This window comes from Notolepis coatsorum (assembly GCF_963971535.1).
Source record: "Notolepis coatsorum genome assembly, chromosome: 10".
NCBI lineage: Eukaryota > Metazoa > Chordata > Actinopteri > Aulopiformes > Paralepididae > Notolepis > Notolepis coatsorum.
The window spans coordinates 11,808,638-11,830,148 of record NC_140174.1 but is presented as its reverse complement, the minus strand read 5'-3'; the positions used below and the strand labels follow the sequence as shown (position 1 = coordinate 11,830,148).

At 43.8% G+C, this 21,511-nt stretch overlaps 1 protein-coding gene across 1 annotated transcript in view; it reads left to right on the top strand.

Moving 5' to 3' along the window:
• LOC311235035 (epidermal growth factor receptor kinase substrate 8-like protein 1) overlaps window positions 1-21,511 on the top strand; it is a 54,198-nt gene that overhangs the window by 24,057 nt on the left and 8,630 nt on the right. The window contains exons 6-14 of the mRNA XM_084322347.1: window positions 2-15; window positions 676-731; window positions 876-1,005; window positions 8,324-8,412; window positions 9,788-9,862; window positions 14,808-14,956; window positions 16,697-16,841; window positions 20,321-20,358; window positions 21,324-21,432. Coding sequence (XP_084178473.1) covers window positions 2-15; window positions 676-731; window positions 876-1,005; window positions 8,324-8,412; window positions 9,788-9,862; window positions 14,808-14,956; window positions 16,697-16,841; window positions 20,321-20,358; window positions 21,324-21,432 — 805 coding nt within the window. The remainder of the gene's footprint in view (window position 1; window positions 16-675; window positions 732-875; window positions 1,006-8,323; window positions 8,413-9,787; window positions 9,863-14,807; window positions 14,957-16,696; window positions 16,842-20,320; window positions 20,359-21,323; window positions 21,433-21,511) is intronic.

The following is a 21,511-nucleotide window of genomic DNA, read 5'->3' as shown; positions in this document are numbered from 1 at the left end:
ACCCCGGACCAAGAGGTGAGGGAGGGAGGGAGGGGAGGGAGGGAGGGAGGGAGGGAGGGAGGGAGGGAGGGTGGAGGGAGGGAGGGAGGGAGGGGAGGGAGGGAGGGAAAAAATAAAGTTGTTTATTTTCCTCGGGAATGTTGTGTGCTGCGCTCTGCTCTGTCGATTTGCATGTTTGTTGTGTCAATAACAACCTTTGTACCAAATGGGCTTGAAGTTTGGGGGGTGGGGTGGGGGAGAGAGAGAGAGAGAGAGAGGATGAGAGTGGTGGAGCGAGAGAGGGGGAGAGGAGAGGAGAAGTGAGGCACAGAGAGAGGTATTTCAGGTAAAATGTTCTTTAGGAGCACAGAGATTGCATTGTGTGTGTGATGGGGGGGGGGGTGGGGGGTGAGGTGGGGAGTGTGTGTGTGTGTGTGTGTGTGTGCGTGTGTGTGTGTGCGTGTGTGTGTGTGTGCGCGTGTGCGTGTGTGTGTGTGCGCGCGCGTGTGTGTGTGTGTGCGCGCGTGTGTGTGTGTGCGTGTGTGTGTGTTGTGTGTGTGTGTGTGTGTGTGTGTGTGTGTGTGTGTGTGTGTGTGTGGGAAGGGGGGCGGTAGTAGAGGGGGCAGGAATTCGGAACGCAGGAAATTCCAATGAATGAAAATGGACGCAGCCTTCTCTTCTCGCCCCTCTCTACAGCGAACGGCGTGAACGGCGGGCCTGACATTGCCTTCCTGCGCGCGGAAAGAGAAGTGGTACGTCTCTCTCATCTCTCTCTCTCTCTCTCTCATTACCTTCGCGGTTGTAATTCATTCATACCTGAGTTGTTGGGTGACTGAACTGGTTCTCTCGTCTCCCCCTCCTCCCCCTCCTCCCCCTCCCCCTCCCCCTCCTTCCAGGGAATTCTCAACCACTGCTTCGACGACATCGAGGTCTTCCTGTCCAAGCTGCAGCAGACGGCCGAGGCCAACACCGTGCTCAACCAGAAGAAGAAGAAGAAGAAGAAGAGCAAGAAGCAAAGCGCCGAGGGTAAGAGAGAGGGGGGAGAGAGAGAGAGACAGAGAGAGAGACAGAGAGAGAGACAGAGAGAGAGAGAGAGAGACAATTCAGCGCTAGTGGTGAGCATCACTAGTGGGGTAGCAAATTAAAGGTGCTGCAAGTATTCACTCCCACTTTAAGCAATCAGGAGAGAGAACCCTAGATATTTGTACTTATTTCAAGAAATCTTGCCATGCCAAATTCGCGGGCAGATTATTTGACTTGTTTCAAGCACATAATTGTTTTTATTTCTTATTTTCGCCAGTGTGGAGTTCTCTCTCCTAATTGGATAAAGTGGGAACGGGATACCAAGACATTTATTTTGTGTTTACTGCAGAGTGGAGGGACTGGGCGACCCACGTTACTGACCAGACACTCTATATCAGTGATATAGTGTTGGAATGTAGAGCTATTATTTTAACAAAGAAAATACCACTTACAGCACCTTTAACAAGGGGCCCAGGGCAAACATTTTAATACAATTTAATTTCAAACCTTTATTTAAACTCAAAAGAAAACGTAGGTAAAATCACACAGCATATAAAATCATAACAAAGAGACAACAAGACGAGGCAAAGAGCAAGGATAACAATCAATTAAAACATTGATTGACAAAGGCCGGAGGTCAAGGTTTTAAACACTGTAACAGATAAGATAACATATGAGAATAGGCAATGTCACTGGGATGTCAAATCTGAGGCCGGTGCGGAGACAATAAATGGGGCTCCTGACTTTATGAGGCCAACAATGTTTGTGTGAGTGTAACGGGTGTAAAACTCACTCCCCAGAGGCATCCAAACTGAGCGCTTAGGAGGGAATTCCTTTCTTGGCGCAGCGGTTTGTGATGTCGCCCGCAGTGCGGACGCCTGGGGTTCGACTCCCACTCAAGGCATGGTCGAAGTCGTGGCAGGGGCGAGTTGTCTCTGTTACATTGGTGCCGTAGACCCGGATGCCTTGGGTGGTGTGAGTTTAGGGGGGGTGAATGTAACGGGTGTAAAACTCACTCCCCAGAGGCATCCAAACTGAGCTCTTAGGAGGGAATTCCTTTCTTGGCGCAGCGGTTTGTGATGTCGCCCGCAGTGCGGACGCCTGGGGTTCGACTCCCACTCAAGGCATGGTCGAAGTCGTGGCAGGGGCGAGTTGTCTCTGTTACATGAGCTCTTAACACCTACAAGGGCTGAACCAGAACTAAAACCTCATTTGGGTGTAAGAGCTCACACAAACATTTCATGGCCTGAGGTGTGCGTTTTTTCCGAATACTGACTGAACCGTCCTGTACAGGGAGAACATGATTTATTTAAATGGGTGGCATTCCTTTTTAAGCGCTCCTGAAATTGGGATTCTTTTTTTTTTATCCACTTTTTCTCCCATTTTCTATTTTTCTCCCATCCCAATTTTCATATCGTCCAATTCAACCCTCCCCTGTCTTTGAACGTTGTTTCTTGCCTCCCACAAGCCGGCTGCAATGTGGACTAAGTCATACATAGCACGAGTCCCCTCCGATACTCGAGGTAACAGCCGTCGCATCTTTCCACCTGCGCGGCTCGATCTTTCAGCGTCGGGGGTCTGGGCTTTGGAGGGGCCCCGCCCCCGTCGCTTCTTGATTCTACTGCGCAGGTGCACCAACCGACCTGTAGGAGTCGTTGTCCACAACGCCCGATCCCCACCCTTCAGTTTCCCTCCCCGTAATACGGCCAATGTGTATTACTGTGGACGACCAGCTAAACTGAAAGCAATGTGGAGCGCTGGGCTCGAACAGGGAGGCATCCTGTTCGAGCCTAGTCTCCAGCATTCGTTGCGAGCGCCTTGCCCACTGCGCCACGTAGCCGCCCTCTGAAATTGGGATTATTTATAGGTGCAAAAGAAATATCCCTGAATGTTTATAAAATGCAGCTGATATTTAGATCCTTCCTAATCAAGTCTCTGCGTATTGTGTATATTGTGTCCTAAGTCTCACTTTAATGTCAGAGATAGGTCTAGTTCAGTGGTTCTCAAACTACGGTCCGCGACCCAAGTTGTGTAAAAAAGAATTAAAATAAAAAGTGTACAAAAAAATATATATAATAATAACAAAAAAAATAATATCTATGTTCTGGTAACATATTCTGGCTAAATATGCCTAGTTTTATAAATGTTTCTAATAAATATGCATGATCAAGTTCAACAACGTGTCCTTTTATTTTGATATTCCTTAATTCCACATTGAAATTACGTGATACATTAAGTGTGGGGTCCCCAAAAAAATCCTAAATAAAATGGGGTCACGGTATGAAAAAGTTTGAGAACCCCTGGTCTAGTTTAACATTAGAAACAAGCATTCAGTTTGAATTGTCTTATGAATGCTCAAAAATGCACGAAATGAAAGCGAAATTAAAACTTAAAATACCGATTCAATGACAGGCTGAGTAGTACCATTTCCTGGAAAAAGGAGACACTTGTAATCAAGGACAGGTGCTTACATTTCTGAGTTTGCCCGTTTTGATTGTGTACGCTTCTCTCTGGAAAGTGCTAACGGTGCACACAGGCTACATTCAAGTTCAAGTTCAAGTTCAAGGCAGAGGGTGGAGTACACAGGCTACGTCAGATGAACGGTGCAGACAGAGGGCTGGTTGGTTGGAGTACACAGGCTACATCAGATGAACGGTGCTGACAGAGGGCTGGTTGGTTGGAGTACACAGGCTACATCAGATGAACGGTGCAGACAGAGGGCTGGTTGGTTGGAGTACACAGGCTACGTCAGATGAACGGTGCAGACAGAGGGCTGGTTGGTTGGAGTACACAGGCTACGTCAGATGAACGGTGCAGGCAGAGGGCTGGTTGGTTGGAGTACACAGGCTACATCAGATGAACGGTGCAGACAGAGGGCTGGTTGGTTGGAGTACACAGGCTACATCAGATGAACGGTGCAGACAGAGGGCTGGTTGGTTGGAGTACACAGGCTACGTCAGATGAACGGTGCAGACAGAGGGCTGGTTGGTTGGAGTACACAGGCTACGTCAGATGAACGGTGCAGACAGAGGGCTGGTTGGTTGGAGTACACAGGCTACGTCAGATGAACGGTGCAGACAGAGGGCTGGTTGGTTGGAGTACACAGGCTACGTCAGATGAACGGTGCAGGCAGAGGGCTGTGTGGTTGGAGCACACAGGCTACGTCAGATGAACGGTGCAGACAGAGGGCTGGTTGGTTGGAGTACACAGGCTACATCAGATGCACGGTGCAGACAGAGGGCTGTGTGGTTGGAGTACACAGGCTACATCAGATGAACGGTGCAGGCAGAGGGCTGGTTGGTTGGAGTACACAGGCTACGTCAGATGAACGGTGCAGACAGAGGGCTGGTTGGTTGGAGTACACAGGCTACGTCAGATGAACGGTGCAGACAGAGGGCTGGTTGGTTGGAGTACACAGGCTACGTCAGATGAACGGTGCAGACAGAGGGCTGGTTGGAACGGGATCATCCCTATGTTCCCCGGGTCCTATGTTCCCCGGGTTCTATGTTCCCCGCTTTGATTGATTAATAGATTGAACATTATTTTATTAATTATTAATGTTTGCCTTGTTTCGAACGGTTAAGCTTAGGCCCTCTTTCGAACTGGTTAAGGTTAGAGTTTGGAATCAGGGCTGGTGGTCTAACATTTTCAATCAATCAATCAATCAAAGCGGGGAACATAGAACCCGGGCAACATAGAACCCGGGGAACATAGGACATGCTCCCGTTGGAACTGTATCAAGCCGTGCAGTCAAACGAGCCCTGCTTGCTAGTGATATATTGTTTGGAGAATAACCGCCCTTCTGGGCTTGTTGTTTAGGATGGATCATTGTAGAGGAAACAAGACGGCAGACTGTTTTATTAGATTCACGTTTGAACTTGCTATCGGTAGACCTGTCCTGTAATGTGTCTTCATAGGGAAACCGGAAACACTAACGAAGGAAGTGCAATTGAATATGAATGACGTTAATACAGTCCTTTATCAAAGTCAAAGTCATATGTATGTGTTGTGGTTACCTCAATTAAAGGGATAGTTACAGTTTTTGCATCCCTAGCCCTATTTCTTACTCACCACTCACCAGTGATGCTGATCAGTAGACTAGTCCTGCTAGCTCTGGATAGTTTGATTGATTGATTGAAAACTTTATTAACACTTTGAGTGCCACGCCGTTTTTTTCTTTTACCCCCTTGATGCCACGGTCCACTTCAATGTTAACGTTAATATCGCCTAATCTATGTTTTAAATTATGGCTATGTGTCTAATCTGCCCGTCGCTTATCAAATAATCCTTTTCCAGTCAGTGCTGTCAAGGCAGATTGGTTCTTTATCGCTTCATTTCCGTTTGAGAGCATTTTGAAAAGCACCCGTTTTGAGGTAAAAAACAGTTCATTCTAGACCATTCTATGATAATCGTCTTTTACTGGAATATTCCAGAACGTTGATATTTGTCGGCCTATTTATGAATCGTTTTCAAATAAACGCTAGATGATCAATATTATACGTGCACGCAAGCACATTCGAGCCGCGCACGGATAATCGCCGTGTTCATTTCCTCTTGGACTTTTACAGTGAAACCGAAAAAGCCCATTTCACAAAACAGCTTATATCTTCATCGAAATTAGTCTGATTATCCTAACACTGATAACATAGATTCCTTACCTGACATCAGATGGTATCCAACTGGTATATTCCAATTCCTGATCACCATTTCGAAAAAATCGATAAGTGTATGGATCCAACGTGTGTACAGTGCAGTACATGATTCCGTGGGTCTCAGAGGCTCCAGAATGAACTGTGATAACCCCGGCTGCATCAGTGGACTGGAAAATGTGGAGTACAGGATTTTTTTCCCCATCCATTTTCATTGAGTCCATTCCAAAATCCCTTATGTCATCTGGGAGACGATATGTGGCGCTTTTTTCCACATCTGATCGCCGGCAGCTCTTGGGTAGGCTAGGGTAGGCTCGCGTGATGCAATATGATTTCAGATCGCTAAAAAAAAATAAATAAAAAAATTCAGAGAAATCTCGTGAGTGGCTTTCAACATAACTATCGGAAACCAGAGATATCTCGTGAGTGGCAGTGAAAGTGTTAACAGATTGCAGAATGGGTACAATACAGTACAGCTCAATACACACAATTGTTAAGGGGATGCAGACCAGAGAAAGACTTTCGTCTTGTTTACATCAGGGTCCCCCATTTTCAATTCATCAGGACATATATGACATACATGACATACAGATAGACAGTACTGCTACATTAGCCACAGTCCATGCTGTTCCTCATGCTAGCTCTGGACAGTTAGCCACAGACCAATGCAAAGTCAATGGGGTCACGCTCCTGTGTGGACAAGCCGATTTAGGCTCACTGAATTGACTTTGTCTGCACCGCGGAGAGAAGTTTCAGTGCCTGATAGTACTGACAGGAGCATTGGTTTGTGGCTAACTAGCCAGAGCTAGTATGGGGGAACAGTGTGGAGGATTGTGCTCAGAAAGGAATAGGGTTAAGATGATAAACTGTAAACTATATAAAATAAATAATGATAATAATAATTTAAAAGAAAAAGTTAAATGAAGTCTTTCAAAAGAGCCCTTAGGAGAGGTGTAATTCCCACCACTACTTCCTGGACTAATGACTAACTTCCCTTTGCTAGTAAGCTCACAAAATCAATTGAAAACAAACAAACTCAAACAAATATAAGATGTAGGCCTACCTGCCCTATAGGTTAGAAGAATGTATATTAATTTGTAATGAATGCGCAGGCATGAGTACAGTGTGCGCTTCTTTTCCTAACGTGTTGTATTACACACTTTAAACAATATATTCTACAATATATATATACTTAAAAAAAATGAAATAACCGTTGTTCTCCTTTAAATGTCCTACCCTGATTAATGGGTACCTTAAGATACCGTTAAGATACTGCTTTCTCGGGGGGCTCCAGTAGCTCACCGCATATCTCGACGCTATTTCTGCGTCGGGGAATACCGTGCTGCGTCACGGATCTGGTTGACTCCGAGTTCGATTCCCGGACCCGCCGTCATTTGCCGAATGTCTTCCCCTGCTCTATATCCCGTTTCACCCTGTATCTGTCGGTCATGCTTGACCAGAAAAGCGATAAACGCTAAAAAAATAAAGTTTAAAAAAAAATAAAAAGATACTGCTTTCTCACTGCTGATACCAATTCCAAGAGGGACTAAACATTCAGTATCAGACGATACCAAGTACCAATCCAATCCATCGCTTTTACTGAACAGTGTAGACTCACGTTTTGGAGTCATTGGACAAAAATTATCGAGATAAAGATAAGATAAGATAAGATATTCCTTTATTGATCCCCTTGGGGAAATTCAGGCATCATAGCAGGCAGCATGGGGGAGGGGGGAGGGGAGGTCCAGGTAGTAGAAGACATACAGGTACAGGTCACAGAATTATAGTACAGTGGAGAAGTAAAAGTTTAAATAGAATAAAAAGGCAGTGTAAACAATTATAACAATATAATTAATTCTGGACATGCGCATATGGGCAACAAGGTGCGAGATGAGGGTATGTATGCCCTCTCAGTTATATTTGCCCTACAATAAATATAGTTACAATATATAATCTAATAATCTAAATCTAATCTAATATATAATCAAAAAATGCTAAATGCAAAAATTATGCAATATATTGTCCTCCATTAGAGAGATCAAACATGCTTCTATGTGTAAAAACTGCAGCGAATCAAGTCACGTCGCTTTGATTTCCAGCATGTTACATGTTGGTATCAGATTTTAGTATTGGGTCACTCCTCCGATACCAATTCCCTAATGTAGCCTGTTATCAGACCAGTATCGGCAGTGTTGGTATCGATGCATCCCTCATTAACCCTCTACAGCAGGAGTTCTCAAACTTTTTTATACCACGACCCCATTTTATTTAAGATCTTTTTGGGGACCCCACACTTAATGTATTGCATAATTTCAACGTGGAATTAAGGAATATCAAAATAAAAGCACACATTGTTGAAGTTGATCATGCATATTTATTAGAAAATTGTATTACAACAGCACTATGTTATCAATGCACATTTATAAAACGAGGCATATTTAGCCAAAATATGTTGCAAAAAAATTAAATAACTACCAATCCGGGAACCCCACTGTCACCTACCCCACTTTAGGTCACGACCCGTCGTTTGAGAACCGCTGTTCTACAGGCATCATTTTGATTCACCTAGATGCCCCGTTCAAGATACACATCTATAATTCCACCTCAGAGCCTGATAACTGTATAGAACGTGTATTTACACCGTGTCACCATCCCTCTCTCTCTCTCTACAGAGGACCTGCTCACAGCGAGGGCGCGCCCCCCGCCAGAGGAGGAGTTTGTTGATATCTTCCAGAAATTCAAATATTGCTTCAGCCTGCTGGTGAGTGTTTATTAACCAGCTCACATTTATAACATTATGGCGCCGCAACGAACGGCTGCCTCTCTGATCGCTCCGTCGAGACTGTGCTTTCTTTTGTTAATTTTTATGTTATTTTATTTCATACTTATCTTGTCTTGCACAGTCTCTGGAGCGTAACAGTAAGAAGCATTTTGTATAAAAGTATTCTGTACTTCTGTATGACAACTATTAAAGAAACTTGAAACTTGAAACATCAAGTTAATCATAATACTGTTTGTATTAACCTGTTAAGCCTTAAGCCTTAAGCCTTTTCTTTATCATAAATCGATCAATAGAGACCGTATTAGATCCCCAATTATCATATCATGGGGTATCATTGGAAAGCACTCATTGGCTACAACCCTGTGCAAAGATTTTCGAGATTGCCAAATGATTGACGGAGCTAGAGCCCCGGGAGTCGGGGGTGGTAATGTGTACTTTTGCATACTTTGGGGCACGCCTCACATATCGGCATGTAACTCGAGAACTGCTGAACGGATTTTGTCACCTGAAAGGGCAATCGACAGGCAACAAATAGGGCTTTAATTCTATATCTATATACTGTATTAAAAGAAATGCACACCCCGAGCCACTAGAGGTCGGCAAAGAATCGTCCACATGTGGGCCCTTGGATGTTAAGAGGTCAATGTTTTTAAATAATTTTTTTTGTAGCCAAGAGTAAAGACCATAACCCTATCAAAAACAGTAGTCAAAGTGTATATTTTCATTTTCACCGATGTTTTATACGATTTATCGGAAATACAAATTTATCGGAAAAATGCTAATTATCGTAAAAACCGCAAGAAATTACTAAATCCAGATTCAACCCTGCCATTGGAAAGAGGAGCAGTTTACCTATCCATAGATGTATGATTTGGCCATAATAAGGTCAAGGTCAAGTTCAAGGTCAAATATGAATTTATAATTAAAGTCGATTATCATTAATTACTGTATCTACAAATCATTCTGTTTAATCATCTTCCCGCGGTTCATTTGCTTAGATTTTTGTACACATGATCTCAATAAGGTGGTGAATGAGCTCAGTGAGCATTTTCTCCTACCCGTATAAATTTTTTATCATCATCATCAAAATCATAAATCATAATTAATCATAATTAATTTATTCATTACAATTTACTCAGCCTAGTAACAGACACAATATTTCTGACACTGGAAATACATACCCCCAGGTCCCTAGATGTTCCTAGATACCAAGAACATGCTAATTGACCTTGCAGAAGTGGAGCAATCTTCCATGTACCTTTAGGCGAAAACGGTCTACAGATTAACACTAACTCTCTCTCTCTCTCTCTCTCTCTCTCTCTCTCTCCCCCCCCCCCCCCCCCTCACACTCCAGGGCCGTCTCAAGTCTGCCATCACCAACCCGTCCTCAGAGGAGCTGGTGCACCATGTGTTCAAACCGCTGGAAATGGTGAGTTAGTTAGTAACCTTTACACCTGTGCCTTCTGCCTGGGAGCCTGTGGGGGGATTGGGTGGGAGAGAGAGGGGGAGAGAGAGAGAGAGAGCGAAAGAGGGAGAAAGAGAGAGAAGGAGAGAGAGAAGGAGAGAGAGAGAGAGAGAGAAGAGAGAGAGAGAGAGAGAGAGAGAGAGAGACGAGAGAGAGAGAGAGAGAGAGAGAAAGAGAGAGAGAGAGAGAGAGAGAGAGAGAGAGAGAGAGAGAGAGAGAGAGAGAGAGAGAAAAGAGAGAGAGAGAGAGAGAGAGAGAGAGAGAGAGAGAGAGAGAGAGAGAGAGAGGGAGAAAGAGAGAGATAAAGAGAGAGACAGAGAGATAGAGAGAGGGGGGGAGAGAGAGAGGGAGAGAGACAACAGGTCACAACACCTCTGGTTGCTATTATTGCCGTCAACACCAGATCCAGTCTTTTATAGCGGGCTGGGGAGGGACACAATGTGTATCTCTTAATATACAGGTCCGTCTCTCTTACGTAATAACCATTATCTCCCAGTGATGGCACCTCAGTTAAGACCAGATAGAGAGGAGGAATAAAGGTGGTGAGATGTTTGGAGAACTCCCTGGCGATGGAATTGTGTCATAGATGTAGCGAATACGGTCGTTTTAATAATTTACCTGATGCTAATTGTTCTGGGTGTACTGTATGTCAAGTGTCAATATGTCTGTGACCTGCTAGTTGGTTGATCGACTGTGTCATACTTCTGTCAGACAGGCCGTAAGCACGTATTGTGTCAAAACAATGGAAAAGCCAAGCCTGTAGGGGACAAGCACTGTTTCCAGAAACTACCCAGTGCCAGATCAATATTTACACAAGGCGGTTCCCAGCCATGGCAGCCTGAATCAGCCCGAGAGGCTCTGATCACGTGATTAATAAAAGTGTCCGCTTCGGGTCTGTTTGCGTGGCAACATGTTTACAGTCGACACAAAGGTGTGAAATCGGAACACTTGCCTTGAAAACCGAAATGTGCGCTTTGTTGATGCTGTTCAACTAAATCGGCTGACGTCTTTCACAGCAAGACCTTTACTCCGGGAACGCACTGCGCCGTATCTCACACTGGCCCTGTAGAGAGACCGAACATCTGATATACGCTGTAGTGCATACATCCCTTTGGCTTTGAATAGGCCAAGGAAACTATAAAAGAAGGAAGGGTCATCACGTCAGAAGACCAGCGTTCTATGCTCTGCTTGGTGCCAGACTTTGGTGTCAGTTCTATTGAAGCCTAATAATAATAATAATAATAGCTTCATTTTATATAGCGCCTTTCAAAAGACCCAAGGTCGCTTTACATAGGGGGGAAAAATAACAAAGTAACAAACATAGTGGACAGACACAACATACAAAGTGAGAAATTAGGGGTTAAAGGCCAAGTTGAAGAGGTGTGTTTTGAGCAGTTTTTTGAATGAGTCCAGAGTTGGGGCGTTGCGGAGTTCTGCGAGGAGGGAGTTCCAGAGGGTGGGAGCTGCCACACTGAAGGCTCTGTCGCCGAAGGTCCGCAGTCTGGTTCGGGGGATGGAGAGCTGACCAGTGTCCGTGGATTGCAGGGACCGTGACTGAGTGTAGGGGTGGAGGAGGTCAGTGAGGTACTGAGGTGCCAGAGCATGGAGGGATTTGTAGGTGAGCAGGAGGGTTTTGTAGGTGATGCGGGATTTGATGGGGAGCCAGTGGAGGTGGATGAGGGTGGGGGTGATGGTGCGGGTTAGAACCCTGGCAGCTGAATTTTGAACATACTGGAGCCTGTCCAGGGCCCCGTTCCCCGTACCTGGATAACTGAGTTAGCCGGATAATTTCCAGTCTAGTCTGACTTAAGCCGGACCTTTCCATTCCCCGACGCTCGATTGTCCAAATCACCATGACAACAGATCAAACAGTTTGAGCCTGGTCGAGAGCAGGGTTAACTTCAGTTAGCCGGATGAACCATGGCCACGCCCCGCAAATAAATGACAGCTCGCTTCCTGAAATGATTCTCACAGTCTAGAAATCCCATTTATACCATTCTGAATTATGTTTCTGTGCTTCGTTTTCCTAGAGGGGGCTTTTGAAATGTATAATAATAGAACTAAATGCTGATAATAAATCATATTGAGCCTATAGATTTACTTTGTCCTAAATAAAATAATGCACGTCATATACAGCGCTCGGAGTCGCGATACACGCTGCATGTGGTTATTTTAATAACGGCGCATTGCAAATGTGAATCCTGCTGGGATATTTTTAATGAATGAAACCTATCGGCCGTTTGGCTCTGATTAGTTTCATATATTCTCCGCTGTAGATTTGCTTAACGGAGCGCCCGGATTGTGTTTCATTCAAGCATAAAATTGAAGTGTCTATGCGTGGATTGTGGTTTTTGTGTGATATTGTAACTGGGATTAAAATGTCTGATGAGATGCACTGTTTGACGGATTTGAGAAATTGAATGAGCCGTTGACGTCACATTAATGCATTTGAGAATAAAGAGATAAAACTTCATTCAAAAGAAAAAATATTCTAAACACGGGTCTCTCGTCCATTAATGGATAAACAATGAGTATATCCCGTCTGGCACAGTGGCGCAGCGGTAGTGCTCAATCCTGGCAACCGGGCGACCGGTGTTCGAAACCCCGCGTTTCCAATATAATTTTTTGGAATATAATATTAATGATTATACGCAAAAGTAGCCTAGTTTTAAGTTAAAATATTATAAATCTACATGCATTGAGGATGTCATTCTTTATATAGCTCTCAACGTGCACCAAATTGAATTATTCCTACATTGCAAAAAGAAGGAAAAGACTAGGAGAAGTGGGATTCGAACCCGGGACGTCTGCGTGAAAGTCAAAAACACAAACCGTGACACCACAGTGCAGATAAGTAAAAGATCCACCATACATCAATCAATGGGTAAGAGAGCCGTATCCTTATTCTGTATAACAGTTTAACTAATTATTTTCGCTAGCAAGATCTCATTTGATTATTCAATCCATAAACCTACTGCCAGCAGGCAAGTTTAAAGAAATATAATCTGATTGATTGGGGTAATGAGGGACTTAAAATTAGCCTATAGATAACGCATTTAACTTGTCGGTGAGGCTATTGAGCCGTACTGCAATCTGTTAATAAAGTTTTAAATCAATTAATCAATCAATGCCGTTAGAAAATCAGGATCTCTGCTATCGATACGTGCTGGCTTTTCAACTGAAGCGGCCGCGCGCACTTATCCTGGGTCTCAAGTCTGGTTCGAGTTAACGAGACTGAATCCACCTTCGAGGAACAGGAAAATCCCGGCTTCAAACATCGGGTTAATTGAATCTGGATAATGGGACTCTTGATCGACTTAGTTGAACCAGGTACGGGGAATAGGGCCCAGGGTTTTGCTTGGGACCCCGGACAGGACCCTGTTGCAGTAGTCCAGGCGGGAGGTGACAAAGGCATGGATGAGGGACTCAGCTGTGGAGTCGGAAAGTGATGGTCGGAGTCTGGAGATATTTCTGAGATGGAAGAAGGCGGATTTGGTGACGGAACTGACATGGGCCTGTCTTAAATATACCAGCTATCTGAGGAAATATACATCAACCGATATATCAAACGTTAGCTAGTTAACAATGCAACAGATTGCAGATGATTCTGACATCCGAGGTAATAACCTGTTTGAATGACAGCTCATAAACGAGGAGACGGCTGATCCCATTCAACTCAGTGTCGGCCTGAACTGAACGTTTCCACACTCGGCACCAATGTGCGTCCACACGCTACGAAGTGACGTGACGACCCTTCCTTCTTTTATAGCTTCCTTGGAATAGGCCCTTTTCACATCAGCCATTTTGACCAGTCATATATGGATAAACAAAGGTGTAACCATAGATATAGAATCATGAATATTCTGGTTACACCTCGGGTTACTCATAAAGATACGAGCATCAAAAGTAGACTTGAGAAACAGCACGTTTTAGGCGTGTCTGTCCTGTCACACCTGTATGGAGAGAGGGAGAGACCGAGAGAGCTGTGTGTGTGAACCTGTTTATCTATGGGATTGTGCCAATGCTGTGTGTGTGTGTCTGTGTGTGTACACACGCACACACACACACAAGCACTGTACTACTAGCAATGGAACAGTATGCTCCATTTAACCCCGTCCTGACTCACTGCTACATGTAACTGAACTGTGTCATCTGTAACCACACTTAGTCACACATACTATCAAATGCCACACGTCAATCAACACAGACAAAACCCCATCAAACACTCATAAATAGGAAACAGCATGTTGGCCTAAACATACCAGACATGACCACACATCCACATGCACACACTCACTTTAGACACTTTAACACTACACCATATTTGATCTATTTATTAAAGAGATTTGCACTACATCCATACCTCATTTTAGAATTTTGCATTCAAAGGTTTCTTTACCTCATTGTCTGCATTTTGTACCTCATTGTCTGCATTTTTACTTCATTGTACTTTCATTGTACTTAGGTTGTACTTTAGTTTGTGTATTGTATATTTGTATAGTGTTGGGACTTTATTCCTCTTTTACTTACTTTTTTTTTTACTGTATGAAGCACATTCTCAGGGGCTCATACAGAACCAAGCATTTCACTGTGTAATGTACATGTATTTTATACGTGATAAATAAAAGCAAACTTGAACTTGATCAGCGCTAACCCAGTAGAGTGCTTATATAACACAGTAGTGTGGTAGTGAACGGGTTAACCCTTTGTCGTGTGGCAGTGAAAGGGTTAACCGTCTGTAGTGTGGTAGTGAAAGGTTAACCTTCTGTAGTGTGGTAGTGAAGGGTTAACCTTCTGTAGTGTGGTAGTGAAAGGGTTAAAAAACGTGTTTAACGTGTCTAAAGTGTTGGGGTGTTGTGTGAAAGCCGGTGAGTACTAAGAGCGCTGTGTCTTATCTGTGTGTCCGCAGATGGTGAGGACCACAGGCGGGCCTGCCCTGGGGGCGTCCGTGGCCAGCCCCGCCCTCACCAGCTCGGCCGTCTCCCTGCTCCAGGAGGCCCTCACCGAGGAGGAGAGGCAGCTCTGGACGTCCCTGGGCCCCAACTGGACCCTCCCTCGGTCAGTTCCTATAGCAGTACCGGCCCCGGTATAGGGCTGGGGGATAAAACGATAATGATAATTATCGTGATATATTTTAATAATCGATAATAATCGATAATAAAAATAATATCGATAATAATCTTTTTTTTATTCTTTTATTTTTATTTTTTATTTTGACCTGCAACAAGGCAGCTTTAAAACCAGAGACAGTGGACAGACTTGTCTTTCTTGCCTGCAACTTAAAAGTAATGGCTTTGCTTGTCCAAATGACAATACTGACCAAATTGAGATTTATTTTTCTCTTGTCCATTTATTTTGTTTGCTTTCTAATTTAAAATACAGTTTGAAACCGTCTGTACACAGTAGGCTATGTGTGCTAGCAGAGCTAGTCGCGAGTCACGGTCGGAGTTTTGGTTTGTCCACCAAAAAAGCGCCAAAAGATAGAAAAGAAACGAGCAGAGCCAGAACTGTTCTGTGTGAGGGGCCGTAACACTAAAGATGGCAGCAAGGACAAAGAATTGCTGCAAAATAAACATACATTTGTTTTTTAGATAATAATAATAAAAAAATAAAAGAATTTAATACTAATAAAAATATCGACAATTATCGATATCGAACGATATGAAAAATGTTATCGTGATACAAATGTTGGCCATATCGCCCAGCCCTTGGCGGCCCGGTGGGCTGCAGTACATGGCGGAGGTCATGGCTGGTCTGTGAGGTCAGGGTACAAAGTGACATGACACAGCCGTGTCAATATTTGCTCTTGACAATTGACCTCATTCCAGCAGATGATACTGTAGTTTAGGAGCTGACAGAGGAGGAAGAGAAACCTATGATTAGCCGCTGCCTTTTAGCCTCATTCCTGTTTATCTGGAATAACTAGGCACCAAAAACACACATAACCGCCAGCTAGTTTTAGGTTATACTGGTATGGTGAACAATCTGTATTTCAACTCGATAATTCACAGAGGGCACGCCCTTATTTCCAATGATGTCAAGCATACAAGCAAAATAATAAATACATGATAAATACAATAATAAATACAATAAACAATACAATATACAATAAGTGCAATCGTAGAAAATGTGTATAATCAATTCAAACAATTACAGATTATGGTGGAATGGTCGGAGATCAAGGATCTAAACTGAGCAAAGGACACCAAAGTTTTGAGTTTTAGAGTTTGTTGTATGATGTTCCACGTGTCAGGAGCACAGAAGCTAAAAGCAGACTTTCCCAAGTTCAGTACAAACACTGGGTGCTTTAAGTGTTCACATATTCACGTCCATCATTAAAGAGTTTGTATTTGTTGGATGGAAAATAACCGTTCATAGATAAGAATAACATAGGCTTGTTTTCCCCAGTGTCAACACGCTGTTATAAAGCGTTAGTCCTTGTATCAAGACTAAAGTCATTTAGCTGTTATCAAGCATTAGTCCTTGTATCAAGACTAAATTCATTTAGCTGTTATCAAGCATTAGTCCTTGTATCAAGACTAAAGTTAATCAACTAGAGAATGAAAACATGCCTCCTTTCCTGTTTCTGATGCTGGGGTTTACACTTTGTTTACATTTGCATTATAGATCGGGTCTTTAATTCACAACGTCTGTTCTTATTCCTTGTTGTGAGTAAGACGACACACTGAGTACAGTAGAAGAACAACAACAAAGCAACCTGACTCTCTCTCTGTCCCCCTCCCTCTCTCTCTCTGTCTCTCCCTCGCTTTCTCTCTCCCCCCCCTCTCTCTCTCTCAGTTCTCAGCTGCGCGGCCCTGTCTCGTCCTACGCGCCGGTGTTCCTGGGTGGCTGGCAGCCAGAGGCCTGCAGGGCGGAGGGGCAGCTCTGGGAGGATCCTGTGGAGGCGCAGCACAAGCATGAGGCGCTGCGGGAGAAACAGGAGGTGTGGAATGTGTTCCTGTGTGTTTAGATGCAACACTTCCTGTATGTGTGTGTGTTTAGATGCAACACTTCCCGTGTGTGTGTGTGTGTGTTTAGATCAGCGGTTCTCAAATATTTTTTTACCACAACCCCATTTTATTTAGGAATTTTTTTGGCGACCCCACACTTTGATCGCCATGGGTTAAATTCATAATTTACCATCCCTCGCCAGCTCTATTTGTCTATGGAGAAGTTCCCCTTCTTTGCAGGGCTATAACTTTTTAAATTCTATTGCTACATTGCCATTATTATGGCCCATTCAATGTCCTATATGTGTTGTTCAGGGTGTAGCAACGTTAAACTTTTTCATTCACATATTCATACAAAAATATGGTCTAAAGTATAAGTATGTTTTTATCATTTTCTGCAGCTTTCTTCAGAACGTGATTTATAGCCCTAAATGCATTATATTGATGATGAAATACAGTTTGGTAGCGATCGGCGCGAGATGAAAAATTTCAACTGGACGTACTTCTAGAATGATCTACGTATGATCTGATGATGACCGGATGGGCGGGGGATCGTTTATAATTCCGTGGGCAACGTTAGATGATTCATCCAGAGTGGGTCATATGTTCATCATAGCAGTTTATATTGAACACGTTAGAATATAACGCTGAATCTTACCGTATGTTCCTCGCGCCGTTGGACGATCAGCGTGGAGTAGACCGTTTTCGATTATGGGATGTAGAAATGCCCGATCCATTTCCAGGTTGTATAATAGTATATACGTCCAAATAACGTTGTTTATTGAGTTAGGGCGAGCAATCTATTATCCAGTGTTTCAAGATGGAGTCGCGGGAGCTATAGAGAGTGGCCGGACCACATTTGCATGAGTACTACTGGTTCAAAGGTTAATATCCGGTTGGCGATCTGCCGATCGGCCACCAGATGGCGCTCTTGAACCGCTAGAGAGTTGAGAGGAGATCACACTTGTGTCTCAGGGCCCCGGAAATGAAATATGATTTTAATGACAGATTTTTGAAATATTGACATCAAAGACGAGTTAAGGCGTCCTCGGCGGAATGAGCATGGCGGGGAATGCCGAGTTCCGGCGTTTTCGGTGGTTAAAGTGTTAACACTTTGAGTGCCACGGACGCGGTTTGTCGTTAGTTCATGCCGCCAGTTGAATGCCAGCAACGCTATATAGCGTTTGCTTGTCGTATTTTTTTTTATTAGCGATTTTAATTCATATTTCATCAATCGAGCTTCACGCTAGTGTTGCAGACTCTCTCTGAGCTCCATTGGGAAAATACCGGCCCCTATCGTCCCTGTGTAACTGCACGCCATTAGATTAGACTGATGAAGGCAGTTTCCTCATTTAACTTTTCCGTCAAGCCAACTGAAGGATCCAAGTGATCGCAGAGCCGCAAAACAACGTGGAATACATATTTACAGTACCCAACGCTGAATCAATAAATGCGATATTTGGAATGGCGATCAGGAATTGGAATAATCTTTTTGGAGAACATCTGATCTGAGGTAAGCAATTTATTTGACCAGTCTTGGGGTAATCGGATCTGTTTTGACCTATATATCAGCGTGTGCCCTATGTGTGTGTGTGTGTGTGTGTGTGTGTGCGCGCGCTGATCAGGAAATGAGAGAATATATTTTTCAGATCGCTTATATAGCGTGCATAAGTACACATTATACTATCGATAATCTAGCGTTTATTTGAAAACTATTCATAAATAGGCCGAAAAATGACAACGTTTTTTGTGTATGCCAGAATATTCCAGTAAAGGGCGTTTATCACGGAATCTATATATTTTCCTGAAAAACGAGGGCTTTTCAAAATGCTATAAAACGGAAATGAACCGATAAAAAAACAATCCGTTTCGACAATGTTGACTGCAAACAAGTCATTGATAAACGACGGGCAGATTAGACACATAGCCATCATTTAAGACAGAGATTATGCCTTCACAATGCTATCATTGAAGTGGGTGCTGGCATCCAACCACGTTTTACCATGTTAACAAGTGGCAACCAAAGTGTTAATGTTCGCATAAATTCAACATGGAATTAAGGAATATCAAAATAAAAGCACACGTTGTTGAACTTGATCATGCATATTTATTAGAAAATGTTATTAAGTGCGGTTAGGTGGCGTAGCGGAGATTGCGTTCGTCACCAACCCCGGAGCTGTGAGCTGGATTCGCCTGTTCGAATCCAGCTCACAGCTCCGGGGTTGTCACCAGCTTGGCTGGCCGTTCACACTAATACAATTGGCTGTATTAGAGGGTGGGAGAAGCTGGCGGGGTGGGTCCGGGTCGTTGTAAACAGCAACTCCTACAGTTCGGTCGGGGCGCCTGCTAAGCGCGGATAGGACCTGAGTGGGATAGTGTGATCCTTCCACACGCTACGCCCTCTCAGGGAGGATCCGCGCTGCCAGGTGAAAAGAAGCGGTTGATTGGCTGGACGTGTGTCGGAGGAAGCACGTGATAGCCTCCACTCTCCCAGATGATCTGACTGTGGGGGGTAAGTGCGCAGCGACCAGGAAGGGGATTGGGAATTGGCATACGACTAACATTGGGATGGGAGAAAATCGGAGGAAAATGGAGGGGGGAAAAGATAAAAAAAAAAAAAAAAAAAAAAAAGTTATTAAATGTAATCAATACACATTTATAAAAATATGTTGCCAGAACATAACAAAATAAAATGTACTTGCCAATGCACTGTCACCTACCCACGACCCCACTTTGGGTCGCGACCCGTAGTTTGAGAACCACTGGTTTAGATGCAACACTTCCTGTGTGTGTTTAGATGCAACACTTCCTGTGCGTGTTTAGATGCAACACTTCCTGTGTGTGTTTAGATGCAACACTTCCTGTGTGTGTTTAGATGCAACACGTCCTGTGTGTGGGTTTAGATGCAACACTTCCTGTGTGTGTGTTTAGATGCAACACTTCCTGTGTGTGTGTTTAGATGCAACACTTCCTGTGTGTGTGTTTAGATGCAACACTTCCTGTGTGTGGGTTAGATGCAACACTTCCTGTGTGTGTGTGTGTTTAGATGCAACACTTCCTGTGTGTGGGTTAGATGCAACACTTCCTGTGTGTGGGTTAGATGCAACACTTCCTGTGTGTGTTTAGATGCAACACTTCCTGTGTGTATGTTTAGATGCAACACTTCCTGTGTGTGTGTGTGTTTAGATGCAACACGTCCTGTGTGTGTTTAGATGCAACACTTCCTGTGTGTGTGTGTATGTTTAGATGCAACACGTCCTGTGTGTGGGTTAGATGCAACACTTCCTGTGTGTGTGTGTGTGTGTTTAGATGCAACACGTCCTGTGTGTGGGTTAAATGCAACACTTCCTGTGTGTGTGTGCCATTTTGTGTCTCTGTGGTTCGCTGACTAATTTATATCACTCTCTCCCTCTCCCCCCCCCCTCTCTCTCTCTCTCTCTCTCTCTCTCTCTCTCTCTCTCTCCCACTGAAGCTCCATCAGCCGGTCGCGCCCCCCGCCAGTGATGAATCGTAGGTCACCTTTTGAAATATCAAAATACCTCAGCTGTTATCATTTAGAACAGTGGTTCTCACACTTTGTTTTAGTGTCAAGGATCCCCGAATTGACACACATTAGCCTGCGGAATTCCATTTGATAGGATCTTGTCTCGGGGAACCCAATCTGTGTTTGAAATGATTACGTCCAGAATTCCATAGCTGTCTATAACTGTCGCTGAGGAGGAGGATAATCCTCTGATCACAATAGTCACTCTCAGGCTGCGTTCACACAGCTAATAACCATAATAATAACCATCTGATTCAGGAGTGGCATGATAGTGCTGTAATAACCGTCTGATTGAGAAGTTGCATAATAGTGCTGTAATAACCGTCTGATTGAGAAGTTGCATAATAGTGCTGTAATAACCACTGATTTAGGAGTTATAGTGTTGTAATAACCACTGATTTAGGAGTTATAGTGCTGTAGTAACCACTGATTTAGGAGTTATAGTGCTGTAATAACCACTGATTTAGGAGTTATAGTGTTGTAATAACCACTGATTTCGGAGTTATAGTGCTGTAATAACCACTGATTTAGGAGTTATAGTGCTGTAATAACCACTGATTTAGGAGTTATAGTGCTGTAATAACCACTGATTTAGGAGTTATAGTGTTGTAATAACCACTGATTTAGGAGTTATAGTGCTGTAATAACCACTGATTTAGGAGTTATAGTGCTGTAATAACCACTGATTTAGGAGTTATAGTGTTGTAATAACCACTGATTTAGGAGTTATAGTGCTGTAGTAACCACTGATTTCGGAGTTATAGTGTTGTAATAACCACTGATTTAGGAGTTATAGTGCTGTAATAACCACTGATTTAGGAGTTATAGTGCTGTAATAACCACTGATTTAGGAGTTATAGTACTGTAATAACCACTAATTTAGGAGTTATAGTGCTGTAATAGTAACGTCTCCGTGTTGCTTGGTCCTCAGAGACGGCAGCCAGCTGCCTCCGGAGGGACAGAGGCTGTACTGCTGCAGCTACGACTTCGTGGCTCGGAACAGCAGCGAGCTGTCAGTGATGCAGGGCGACACGCTGGAGGTAACCGCCGCTGATAATGAGCCTTTATAGTGTGATGGTTGCAGCGCTCAGGTGTGTTCGCTCAGGTGTGTTCGCTCAG